The sequence below is a fragment of the Urtica dioica genome, chromosome 2, assembly GCF_054948205.1.
Source record: "Urtica dioica subsp. dioica isolate 48M chromosome 2, U.dioica_male_clone48M_v1_H2, whole genome shotgun sequence".
Taxonomy (NCBI): domain Eukaryota; kingdom Viridiplantae; phylum Streptophyta; class Magnoliopsida; order Rosales; family Urticaceae; genus Urtica; species Urtica dioica.
This window is the reverse complement of record NC_142757.1, coordinates 55,860,685-55,872,502: the sequence shown is the minus strand read 5'-3', so window position 1 is coordinate 55,872,502 and position 11,818 is coordinate 55,860,685. Positions and strand designations below refer to the sequence as shown.

The window sequence follows — 11,818 nt, the reverse complement described above, 5'->3', positions numbered from 1 at the left end:
TTAATACTAGTGCAAGCCCAGCCAATGGTATTGGTTTAGGTGTTCACTCCTAAGCTATGAACTACTCAAATCGATGGTCTTGTGTTTCGAAATTGAAAAACGTGGATTCTCGTGAAAACATCAAACGACAACCAAACATTGAAGCGACAGGGTAAAGTAAAGAAACGACAGATAGAAAAAATATGCAGCTAATGATGCAAATACGAGTACAAAGATGAATCCATGGTTTGTGTTTGAGAAAGCAATCAAATCAAATCAAACCCAGTAACGAATTTGATCGAAATTCTCCGGATTCAGAAAGCGATACGCCACCACTCCTTCGACGACTCCGAGGCAAGCTCCGACGATGACATCGCCGGCGAAGTGCCGTCCCAGCAACACCCTGGACGCCGACGTGGCAGCCGCCCAGCCCCACACGGCGGCGGATCCGGAGACCTTGGAGAGATGAAGAAGCGCCGCCACGAAGAAGACGCGGGAAGAGTGGCCGCTGGGGAACGAGAAGTGGTCGACGGCCACGGCGGCGCTCATGCCGCGATTGTAGTGCGGACGGCCGCGGCGGAAGAGGATCTTCACGAGCCCCACGGCGGCGAGGTCAAGAAAAAGCCCTAGAATCAGCGACACCACAATGGGGCTTTTCCACAGGGCCAGCACGGCCAGCGCCGCCGGGAAGAAGAGCCGGAAATCGGCGGAGAGTTCGAGGGCCAGCAGGGCTGATCGGGGCAGGTACGGCTGAGCCCCGCCGTACAGAAGCTCCGACACTCGGCCGTCCAATCTGATCAACGCCGCAGCCATTCGATTTTGGTTTCGTTGGGGTTTTTTCATTGGTCTATCTCCCTCTTACTCATTTACCAAACTCAACCATCGCTAATTGTCGTTTTTTTTTCTTTCTATTTTTTTAGATTGTCGTTTACCATATTCTTGTCGTTTTTAATTGGTCGTTTACTATGCTCTTGTCGTTTTTAAATTGTCGTTTCCCATTCTCTTGTCGTTTTTTAATGGTTGTTTACTATTTTCTTGTCGTTTTTTAAGTTGTCGTTTACCATTGTCTTGTCGTTTTTTTAATTGTCGTTTACCATTGTCTTGTCGTTTTTTAATTGTCGTTTACCATTGTCTTGTCGTTTTATTAATTGTCGTTTACTATGGTCTTCTTGTTTAGATTTTTGTTTACGATGTTCTTGTCGTTTTTTGAATTGTCGTTTACCATGTTCTTGTCGTTTATGCAATATATTGTAAACTCGCTAGATTGAATAATCTATTGCTTTTTTCTTAATGATTTTTTTTATTCTAATTATTCTTCTTGCATTATTTATAGATATTTTGAGTAAAACCTCATTGTCTGTAAAGAAAATGAATACACAAGTGGCTATATTGAAAATCAAATTGCTCTATAGCCTCTGGGGCAACTTGTTAGAAAAGCATAGATCGAAATATGGGAAAAGCGAAGTATAATCGAGTTTTGATTTGGTGTATGTTGGTCCGCCACTAGACAAGGTATGATATAAATGATGGTCATATAAGCTCACGGGCAATTGTCACACATTTGATGGATCGAAATTGTCAGTCACACTCACAACAAACGAAGAGGACCACCAAGTCTTTGATTGGACTCTTATGTGGATTTCAATTCCTTGATCACGTGATCTTCATTTCATATATGGATGGGTGTTCATCTATGCTTTCACTTTCTTACACATAATGCAAAACTCGCTTCTCTCTTTTCGTTTTCTCAGCCTCGTTTTTTGAATAGTCAGTGAGTGCACATAATTCCAATTATTGCTTTGGTCTCTTTATCCATATATATCCGAGAATCACTCCTTGCTTCACTTCACCTATCCTTTTGGCCGTACTATACATTGCCTCCACAGCCTGACTTTTTTTTTTTTTTTTTTTTTTTAAATAGAGTACGGAATTAAAAGCCATCAAATTAAGACCTGATTATTCACATAATAATAAATAAGCAAGGAATTGTTTTGTAAGAGAAACTTAATCTAACTACTTTGGGATTTAAAACCAGTGTGATCTTGATCATTTTTTTAATTAAATTGTAACAACAATTTTATTTATTTATTTATTTGATGGAGAGGGTCAATGAAATGTTAATGCTTGAGATGAAGAGGCAAGGCAATGTGGGCAGTTTCTAGAGGCATTAATGGTTGGCTTTAAATGATAGAACAGATCAAGGTGTATGAGAAACTGTGCATCGTTGACCAAAATCGAGACATTGTTTTGTCTTCACCAAGATCGCTCATTAGGATATTGCTTTGTCCATCTTATATTTTCATTCCCCAAACTTTATCATAAAAATAAATTAATTAATAAAACAATCATTCATTAGGACGAGAAGACTGAAGCATATATACAATATTTTTCAAAATACTTTCTTTGATAATATAACACCCTTAAAAAAATTGAAGGGAAAAAGAGACATAACACCCTTATTCCTTCATATTTAAAAGACCATTTTGAAATAGGGGTTACCCAACTGATTACCTCCATTTGTTAAATCAAGTGATAAATGGCCTTGTTTGACACACCATACAAATTATCCGTAGTGACTAACAATCACATTTGATAATGTAGCTATGGAACAAAAATCGGCAAAATTTAAATGATTACCAGAATCCTAGAGCATATTTTCTCATCGAAGAGAGATTCGACAAAACAAAAGCTTCTATGCTAGCCTCATGTCGACTACTTTTACTGCTAGTTAAACATTATATATGGACAATTGTTTTAAGATAAAATATTGACCATAATCACGTTTGTGGTGAAGGCTTAGTTTTCTAAGTAGATAAATTTGATTGAGCAATCAATTATAGTCATAATCTTATATGCCGACTAGGTAGTCTTAGCATGCAACATTAAACAAGTCATATAGGAGCGATTCTAATGCAAGCAACCAAAATTGCTTCATTACTTATGTGGTAATATCATGTTTTTTTTTTTTTTTTTGACAACTTAACATTGTTGGTATTAATTAGTATGACAATAGTTTCACTTTCTAGCACCGATGCCCACAATAATTTTTATTAAAAAAAATTAATAAAATAATAAACACACCACTACTTTGGATAGAGTGAGACACACGTTAACCACATTTTGGTGCTATCATCATTGGAATGGTTTTTTTATTTTTTACAAAGTGCTACAATTGATAATGTGGATAAATATAAAATAAAATATATTTATTTCGATAATGTGTAAAAATTTGATAACTTATGTACTAAAGTTGCTCTAAGTCGACATTACTCATAGTGACATCTTGGAAAACTCCAGGTCAAGAAATACAATCAGACAATGATCATATTCCCAACCATAAATTATGAAAAGCATATAAATTATGAACTCAATTAATCATGAGAAAACATTACCAACCACATATATTCAAAAACTTAAAATCTTACTAGTGAAGAAAAAAGAAATTATAAAGACACCTAGTAAACCCAAAACATGCAAATTTCAAAATGAGGATAATAGAAATATGATTTGAATTTGAATTGAGCACTACGTACGTCAAAGGAAAGGCAAGTAATGTTAAAAAAAAATATAATTTTTTTTTTGGATGGTGTTATAGCAAGTAAACAGGTACGCATGAAAACACAACGCAGTTCCCGGGAAAATTAAAATGTGTGCAATGCAAGTGAGGGTTAGGCGTGTGAGCAAAAAGTCTGAGAAAAGAATTCACTTTGCCTTTTCCTCATTCCTAACTATAAACTATGCGCTTCTTTTACTTTGTGCCATGCAGAATCTAATGATCATAATCACTTGCATCATATTAAAATATATATGTATATATATATATATGTACATGATAATATAACTCAATAAACCATACATACTAGCTTAAGTTTGAATCCTGTTTTGCCAGCGCCACTTGACCCCAATCCAATGGAATCATTCAATTACTCTCACTCACGAATCCTCACGTTTTCTTTTCTCTTTATTTTTTCGTATTTTAATGAGGAACCATTTGAGGGTTTGGACAGCAATTATTTAATATTATAATTACGTTTTGTTGATTATTAAGGCTTTGGTTATATCAATGCAAATGTCTCCTTGTAATGTAACCACATGCTATTATCGCAATAAGCACCAAACTTATTATAGCATTGTGAATGCCGACTTTCCTTAGTGCCTACCTATGACCCTATAATATGCCAAAAATTAGAGGCTTAAAATTAATTAAGATCAAATTGTTGTTTTGTTACAAGTTCAAATTTCAGAGCTTTTTTCCTTACGTGCAATGCCAATAATATTAATACCTGCAGTTTCCATTCTCTTTCTATTCCTGTATCCTTATATTCTCTATTCCATTTCAAACTCCTATGAAAGATTCTTCCTCGCACTAGTTTTAAATTAGAGTGTTTTAATTTAATTATAAAATAAATATGGTCCAATTTAAGACTACTGGGTCATTTATGAAATGACGAGATTGCCCCATATAAATACTTATACCAAATTGATACTAAATAATGAGTGAGGAATTAATACAAGAAATTCAACATCAAACTAGGAATAAGCAAAGTGTGTGTGATTCGATCAGGTGCTTTTGTGTTTCATTGAAACCTCAAGCTCAACAAGAACACTGTATAGAGTAATTGCTTCCTTTGATTTCAAGGAGCAACAATGTCATAAATAGCAATAGTAATACTCATAGTTTGATGGCAGAGAAAGCCTTTATTAGAAAATGACCTGACTTTTATAGATTAGGTTCTCACCAAACTGATCAATGTGTCAATCACAAATGAATGCACTATATTTTATTTTATTTTTTGCTCAATCGGAAACGTCCATAGAAATAACTTCCGAGTTCCACGTTTATCATTGAATATAGTATTAAAATATGGGTTAGGGAAAGTTTGGAAGGGAAGGAAAATAAAGAAACAGAAATGAAAAAGACCTATCTAACTGACTAATAATCATGGTGTTAATAGTAATACTAATAATTAATTCAAACGCTCCTCTCATATGAAAAGGAGATTTCAGCTAAGAATTTATTTATCTTTTTGTAAAATCATGACATATTTCATATAATCATGGTAATGTATAGCACAATTTCAACTCTTGAGCCTGAAGTGAGATAATTAGGTAAGAGATTATTGTAAAAGTCAAACATAGTAAATAAGCTCTAGGTAATTAGAATGACAATTATGGCTTCCAAATCCGAGATAGCAATAATGTAGGCCATTAAAAGGACAAGAAGCTGAATTTGAGTCGCTATATTCTTCTTCCAATATTATCATTGCGTTCTAAGCTTTTATAGTGGGACTGAATTCGCAGTGCATTTAGTAATAAGTGGAAAATTACAAAAAGAAAAGAGAAACACTTTGCTTCTTTTCATACACAAATCAAATGAGATCTTCTTGGACAGATGATACCTTTCTTAACGTACGTATTTAACTCCATTAAATACATCTACATTAACACCCCTAACAGTTTTTTTTTATTATTACTTTCTTTTACATTTCAATTTCCCTTCAGGCGTTGTAAAATAAAAACGGATGATGCTTCGATATGAAGCGATTCAAATTCAGTATTAAATGTATTTTGATAATAACCAAGATTTAAACCACTACGCCTTAATTATTTGTTCTTTTAAATATTATTTTAATAGTAAAAAAACTCTCCTCATAAATAATATAAAAGAGAAATATTATTGTAGTGATGCATTTAAATTCGAAACTGATGGCATCAGATTGAGCGCAGTAGCCTAATAATGATGAGCCAAAATCTAGAGCATGCATGCAAAGCAAAACCAAAGCAAAATCCAAAATAAAAAAAAAACCTATTTAGTCATTTTTGGTAAAGACAAATACAAAAAATAAACCAAATAAATAAGACATTGAAGTTGAACCCCATTTGCTTTTTTTTTTTTTTTTATACTTTATACAAGTCACATATATTATGTACATTTATATCCTCACTCATTAAGGAAAGGGGCAGAATTCCACGTGGGTAATTCCGAAACCCTCAGAATGGCATTCCCGTCATTTCCCACAAAAAAAATAGGAAACAAAGAAAGAAATAAATAACACACCAGTCACCATGTCGTTACCATTTCCAGTACATTACATATTCATATTCACATTACAATACATGTCCTCTCTCTCTCTCTCTCTCTCTCTCTCTCTCTCTCTCTCCATAACATGAAAGCCGAAGAAAGAAGGAAAGCAAGGATCGTATTGTTAATGTTTTAGAGAGAGAGAGAGAGTATATCTCATTGAATGGCGAGTAGTTGGGTGAAATCTCTGCAATGCAAGTCCAGAGCTTTGGAAGACGTTTACGACCCGACTCCGAACCCTAAACGCCTCAACCCATCTGCCAGCTGTCGCCACTCGGTCGCCGACGTCATCCACACAGCCAAACGCCGCGCCAAACCCGAGCCGCCACGTCGCCACGCTCCTTCGCCGCCGCCGCCGCCGCGCCGGCTCCGGTCCAGCTCCGACGCGACCCTGACGGAGCTGCCGGCGGGGCATCCGTCGCGGAACGTGGTGGAGATAATCTTCCACACGAGCTGGAGTCCGAAGGCGTTCTCGGGTCGGGTCGAGCTCATATTCAAGATCCACAACGGAGCCCGCGCCGCCACGCGCTTCGAGGAGCACAGGGACGCCGTGAGGGCACGCGCCGGCTCGCTGACGAAGGAGGACGCGCGCTGCGCCGCCGACGGCAACGAGGTCATGGGGTTCCACTGCCTGGGCCCCACCCCATGCGACGCCAGGGCTTTCCCCGGCGCCGCCAAGGCATCCTCCGCCGTCTGCACCTTCTCCGGCAGCGGCGCCGCCCACGAGAGCGCCGGCGCCGGAGCCGGAACCAGGGCCATGCTCGTCTGCCGGGTCGTCGCCGGCCGCCTCGGATTCGACTCCGTCAGCCGCGACGGCGGCGAACTGCTCGTCTTCGACTCACGCGCCGTCTTGCCTTGCTTTCTAATCGTCTATAACTTGTAAAGACACGATCTTGGACTTGAGGTCACTTTTTTCTTTATATTATATTTTTATTTTTATTTTTTGTTGCGGCGATGGTGATTGGTGGTAGATGTCCTTTTTTTTCTTTCTTTATTACGTGCCTTTATCAGCCTTATTTTTTTCTGGGGTCATTAATATTTGTGTGTGACTAATGAAAAAAATATCGATGATGAATGATGATTAACTGAAAATTTTAATTGGTTGAGCTTGGGATGGTTTGGAAATTAGTAGGTGTTTTGATTGTGATCGTTGTCATGATTATGATTAGATGTAATGGAGTAAGTTTAAGGACAAAGCAAGCTCATAGTCATGGCTGCGTGGAGGTTTGAGAGTGGTAATTTGCTTGACAAAAATACATGTGTAATTATCAAGTTGATAACTCCGTTCTGTTGTTTGTCAAGTTTCCTTACTCGTTTTTGGGAAATTAGTGTTTCCCTTTTTCTTCGGGACTGCAAAGTCAAAGATAATTATAGGTAACTCTGAATACGAAGTCTTATTAATAAGATTTAGAGATCTCGAACCGTGTTAGAGTTTATATGGAAACTAAATCTGGTCATACGAAACACCAAAAAATGGAAACTTTTGATTTTGTCTCATATATGTGCAGAAATGGGATTATTGCAACTGTAAAAAATACACTGGAATATTTTAGAACATTTTTTTCACGGAAACAAGAATTCCCCAAACTATATTTTGCAATTCCAAATATCTCATATTTTTTATTTTCTTTTAATATTCAATTAATTATTTCAATTTATTATAACTTAAACTATAAAACATTAAAATACAAATAAAAAAAAATGTTAAATGGGACTAAATAAGAATCCTAGCTAGTAGCTCCATCTCACTTCCTTGATGATCTTTTTTCCATATGAAATGAGATTTCGCGCTATCTCATATGACCAGCTTTGAAGACGACAAATACGAATAAAACTCAGCATACTTATGCGATTACCCGCATCCACCTAAAATTTTATACGGTACTCATTCTTGTTAAATCGATTTTTAAAATAGACTGGGTAACATATATACTCATTTAGAATATATTGTACCCGTTTACTTGCTTCATAAAATCGGGTACCATATCTGGTAGACTCATTTATGTATTTAAAAAATATACACATCAACGGAAAGGGCTATGAAGACTGAGGAGGGTGAAGGAGACCGGCGAGAGCCAGAGTGACCGGAGCAAGTCTAGTGTATTATTTATTTTATTAAATTATATAGATAAGTTTTTTTAAAGGTAACAGATTGGGTAGCAAGTAACGAGTATGGAATGACAATACTTTTAGCCGGACCCGTTTAAATCTTAAAGTGTATTACACATTCACCCATATACCTAGACACATTAAAATCTTAACGAGTATTACCCAAAATTAAGTAAAATGAAAACACAACAAAGACACACGACATACAACCTCTTATGAATTGTTGAATAATGGAACATGGTGAATTAGAAGCATTCTGGCGGAAGTGGTTCAGAATCAACGTCGCTCTAACACTCGAGTCAGCGAAATACTTTGATAGAGTTGTTTGACAGAGTTTTCACATTATTGCAGTAGAGAGCTGAGTATTCATAGAGAATGAGCATAGGTCACAGGACTTGGGTGTGAATGAGCCGGATTGGCTGGCCTTATGTCAGAGCTCGAGTCATCAAGCGTGAAAGGCAACCACTTGGGACCGAGCCGAGACTCACGGGTCCCAGCTGTGGGGCCCGACCAAGTCGGTTTTTAGTGTTAAAAGTGGTCCATTATGGTTGCAAGAGCTTCCCATCAACACCAATGTCCCACTCTACTCTCAGCGTTATAAAACAGACTCATTTACTCCAACATAAATAATAATAATAATCAGGTTTTGGCAGTGTTCCATAGTAATATAACTCAATACTCTCTCTCTCTCCTTTTTTTCCCTCAATTTTAGTTTTCAAATGAGTGAATTCAAAGCAGGGAATGTGGTGCAAATGTACAGTTTGACCAGCGGTGAATGGTCAATGGGATTGGAGGAGAACGTAGAGGGGCTTGCCGTTGACTTTGAGCCTCTCGCGTCCCTCCAAATCCGGCAGCTCGATCAAGCACGCGCACTCCACCACTTGCCCTCCCGCCCGTTCTGTTTCGCAACCCAATATTAGGGCTCGTTTCGTCATTTACACTATCGTGAAACTCAACAATATCGTAATTTTCTTTTTTTTTTTACCTAAAAGATTGATGGCAGCGCAGAGCGTGCCTCCGGTGGCAACCAAGTCGTCGACGACCAGAGCTTGTTCGCCACTCTTCACGGCTCCCACGTGCATCTCCAAACGGTCCTTCCCGTACTCAAGCGTGTACTCTTCGAATATTACCTCACCTAGGTCAACACACACACACATTATCAACAATGCCTTTTCACGAATTTACTTATTTACTCACTTCACTTAGTTTGTTTTACCGGGCAACTTCCTCGGCTTCCTCAAAGGAACAAACTTTGCTCCGATCGCCAACGCAATGGGCGGCCCGAATATGAAACCCCGGGCTTCTATCCCTGTAAATGCACAACAAACAATCTCATGTTTCCAATAACACAAAGAGAAATAACATTGAAACTACCCTACAAGAGTCCAAAAATAGTTCACAACTTGTGCAACAAGGCATGAATCGAAACGGCAAAACATGAAAGACAAATCAATAATTAGATAGTGGCATTTTCCAACGCAATTGGAGATGAGGAATCACCGGTGCCACCACTACTGGTGCGATTCAAGGATCCTGAATCAAGTTCAAGTTATCTCAGTGTGACAGATCAAGCTTGATGATAAAAATTTAAACAAAACTGTTGGGAGTCAAATGTACAATAGTATAGGCATATACATAATCTGGCTACTTAAACAGTTTCCAGAAAAATTGATTGAAGCTCAAGAATATATGGAAACCAGGATGAGAGAGAGAGAGAGAGAGTGGAACCAAAACATAGCGTCATCATAATGATGAAGACGAAGACGAAGACGAAGTCAAACAAAAATGAATGTAAGCCAAAAACCACAGTGAGCTCCAATATCCAATCTATTCCCATAATGGCTCGTAAAAGCAATAAAAAAAAGACACCCACAAAACATACGCTTTTATATATTCAACCCACCCATTTTTCTTCTGCATCAATCAACCCCACTCGCTCACTTTTCAAGCCAAAAAAAAAAAAAAAAAAAAAACAACCACACTCACTCACTTTTCTCCTAACCAAGTGCCCCACCCCCACCACTACTGACCTCCCAAACAACAAAATTAGATCAGCAGTGCTTACTGATCTTCTCAAGATCCTATCTTTATTCCTCATTCTAATTTCTAAAGGTAAAAAAAGATACAAACTTGTTAACTTTTTTTATTTTCATTTGATATAATTTACCTGCGACGACAGAAATGTTTTTGCCTTTGTACCTCTCCACGAATAAGTCAATAGCGTCCTTGAACGCTTTTGGGTCGAGCAGTAAAGTTGTTATGTCTTGAAACATAATACCTACACATTGTTGAGAAGACCAAACAAAAGCAAAAAGATGAGAACTTGATTCCGACCCAGTCGAGTCAATCAAACAAGGCTTATAGATATATTGATGAAATGTATGAAGAACAGACCAGGCTTAGGGAAATCTGGGACGACTCGAATCTGTGTTTTGATGCCATGGATGCGAGGATCTTCGTCTTTGTAAGCCGACATTATCGAGACAGACCCACCAAGAAATACCGACCTCTGTTTTTCAGTTCTCTTTCTTCTTGTTATTCTCTCTCAGTCTCTCTGCTCGTTCACGCTTATCGCAACAGTGCCAGAGAGAGAGAGAGAGAGAGAGAGAGAGAGAGATGGATTGTTGTTACGGTTGTAGTAGTCTAGAAGAGTGACAGAACATGTAGAGAGAGAGAGAGGAGAGAAGTGGTATTTATAGAGGGAAAGCAAGTGTGTGTCTTGTTGTATTTGTTTATCAAATACCCTCTATGCACAACAATATGTGAGAGAGAAAAGAGATACATAGATGGACAGAATTGAATATTGAATCACATTTTTACATCTCTTTCCTTTTCTCTGTTTTGATAAAAGCAAAATAAATCAATCGTAATTATAATCAAATAAAACAAGGGAATCTCAAGGGTCCATAAAGGGTAATTTTTTTAATAAAATCTTTTTACTAATTTCGGAAAAAAAAAATCTTTAGCTCAAACCAAAGACATTTCATTCTAAAAAAAATCTCCCTATAGCCCTCTTTTTGACGTCGCTGCTCTCCTTTGACGTGAAAGGCTCAAAGCATAAGAGAAGTCGCATGCCACACTCTTGAGAATGCCATAAACTTTTCGACAGATGATTGCTACTTTCCAAGTGAACCTCGAATGAATCTTATTTAAAAGAAGATTTGTAAATGTTAAATAATTTGTAGTAATTAATATTTTCTCTCTCATAGTTGATGATGGAAAAAATATGTAAATGTTATATTGTAATTTACTTGCCATTACATTATACCTTATAATTTAATTTGATAAGCTACGCAAAAAGTAATCAAGTTAAGTATGTATTGTTTGCTTATTTATGTGGAATCGATATCTAGCTCACTTAACAAGGTGATATCTTCAAGATATTCAACTATGCGTGGATATGGATTAGATCATCTCAAAGTATTACAGATAGATCTCATTTGTTGTACTAAAATACCCACTTTGTCCTTTTTAATCTATTTAACCTGTCCTTCACTTGTTGTTGGGACCCCATTTTGATGGAGACCTTTTCAAAAGGGGGTGGATATATTATATGATCATTGTGCAACTCTCCTTTTTTTTTTTCTTTTGCTCAGAATTGCAACTCTAGACTTACTCAGCAAACAGTCATCTATAATCTACCCCCTT

At 37.4% G+C, this 11,818-nt stretch overlaps 3 protein-coding genes across 4 annotated transcripts; 1 reads left to right on the top strand and 2 right to left on the bottom strand.

The window, feature by feature from the left end:
* Nucleotides 1-935, bottom strand: LPPBETA (Phosphatidic acid phosphatase (PAP2) family protein). The gene has a single exon (XM_089606460.1). The coding sequence runs from the start codon at nt 820-822 to the stop codon at nt 256-258; it is 567 nt and encodes a 188-aa protein (XP_089462586.1). The 5' UTR covers nt 823-935; the 3' UTR covers nt 1-255.
* A 4,943-nt stretch (nt 936-5,878) lies between these two features.
* Nucleotides 5,879-7,203, top strand: LOC149405931 (uncharacterized). Its single transcript, XM_089601484.1, has one exon. The coding sequence runs from the start codon at nt 6,225-6,227 to the stop codon at nt 6,942-6,944; it is 720 nt and encodes a 239-aa protein (XP_089457610.1). The 5' UTR covers nt 5,879-6,224; the 3' UTR covers nt 6,945-7,203.
* A 1,033-nt stretch (nt 7,204-8,236) lies between these two features.
* APT3 (adenine phosphoribosyl transferase 3) lies at nt 8,237-10,894 on the bottom strand. 2 transcript variants are annotated; one of them, XM_089600729.1, is made up of 5 exons: nt 10,565-10,894; nt 10,338-10,448; nt 9,387-9,479; nt 9,156-9,305; nt 8,245-9,068 (listed from the first exon to the last, which is right to left on the bottom strand). In XM_089600729.1, exons 1-5 carry the CDS (start codon nt 10,644-10,646, stop codon nt 8,950-8,952), a joined length of 555 nt encoding a protein of 184 aa, XP_089456855.1. In that variant the 5' UTR covers nt 10,647-10,894; the 3' UTR covers nt 8,245-8,949. The 2 variants fall into 2 exon arrangements, with proteins under 2 accessions (XP_089456863.1, XP_089456855.1); XM_089600737.1 differs by lacking the exons at nt 10,338-10,448; nt 10,565-10,894 and adding an exon at nt 9,899-10,099 and having other exon boundaries at nt 8,237-9,068.
* Nucleotides 10,895-11,818: the final 924 nt, after the last annotated feature.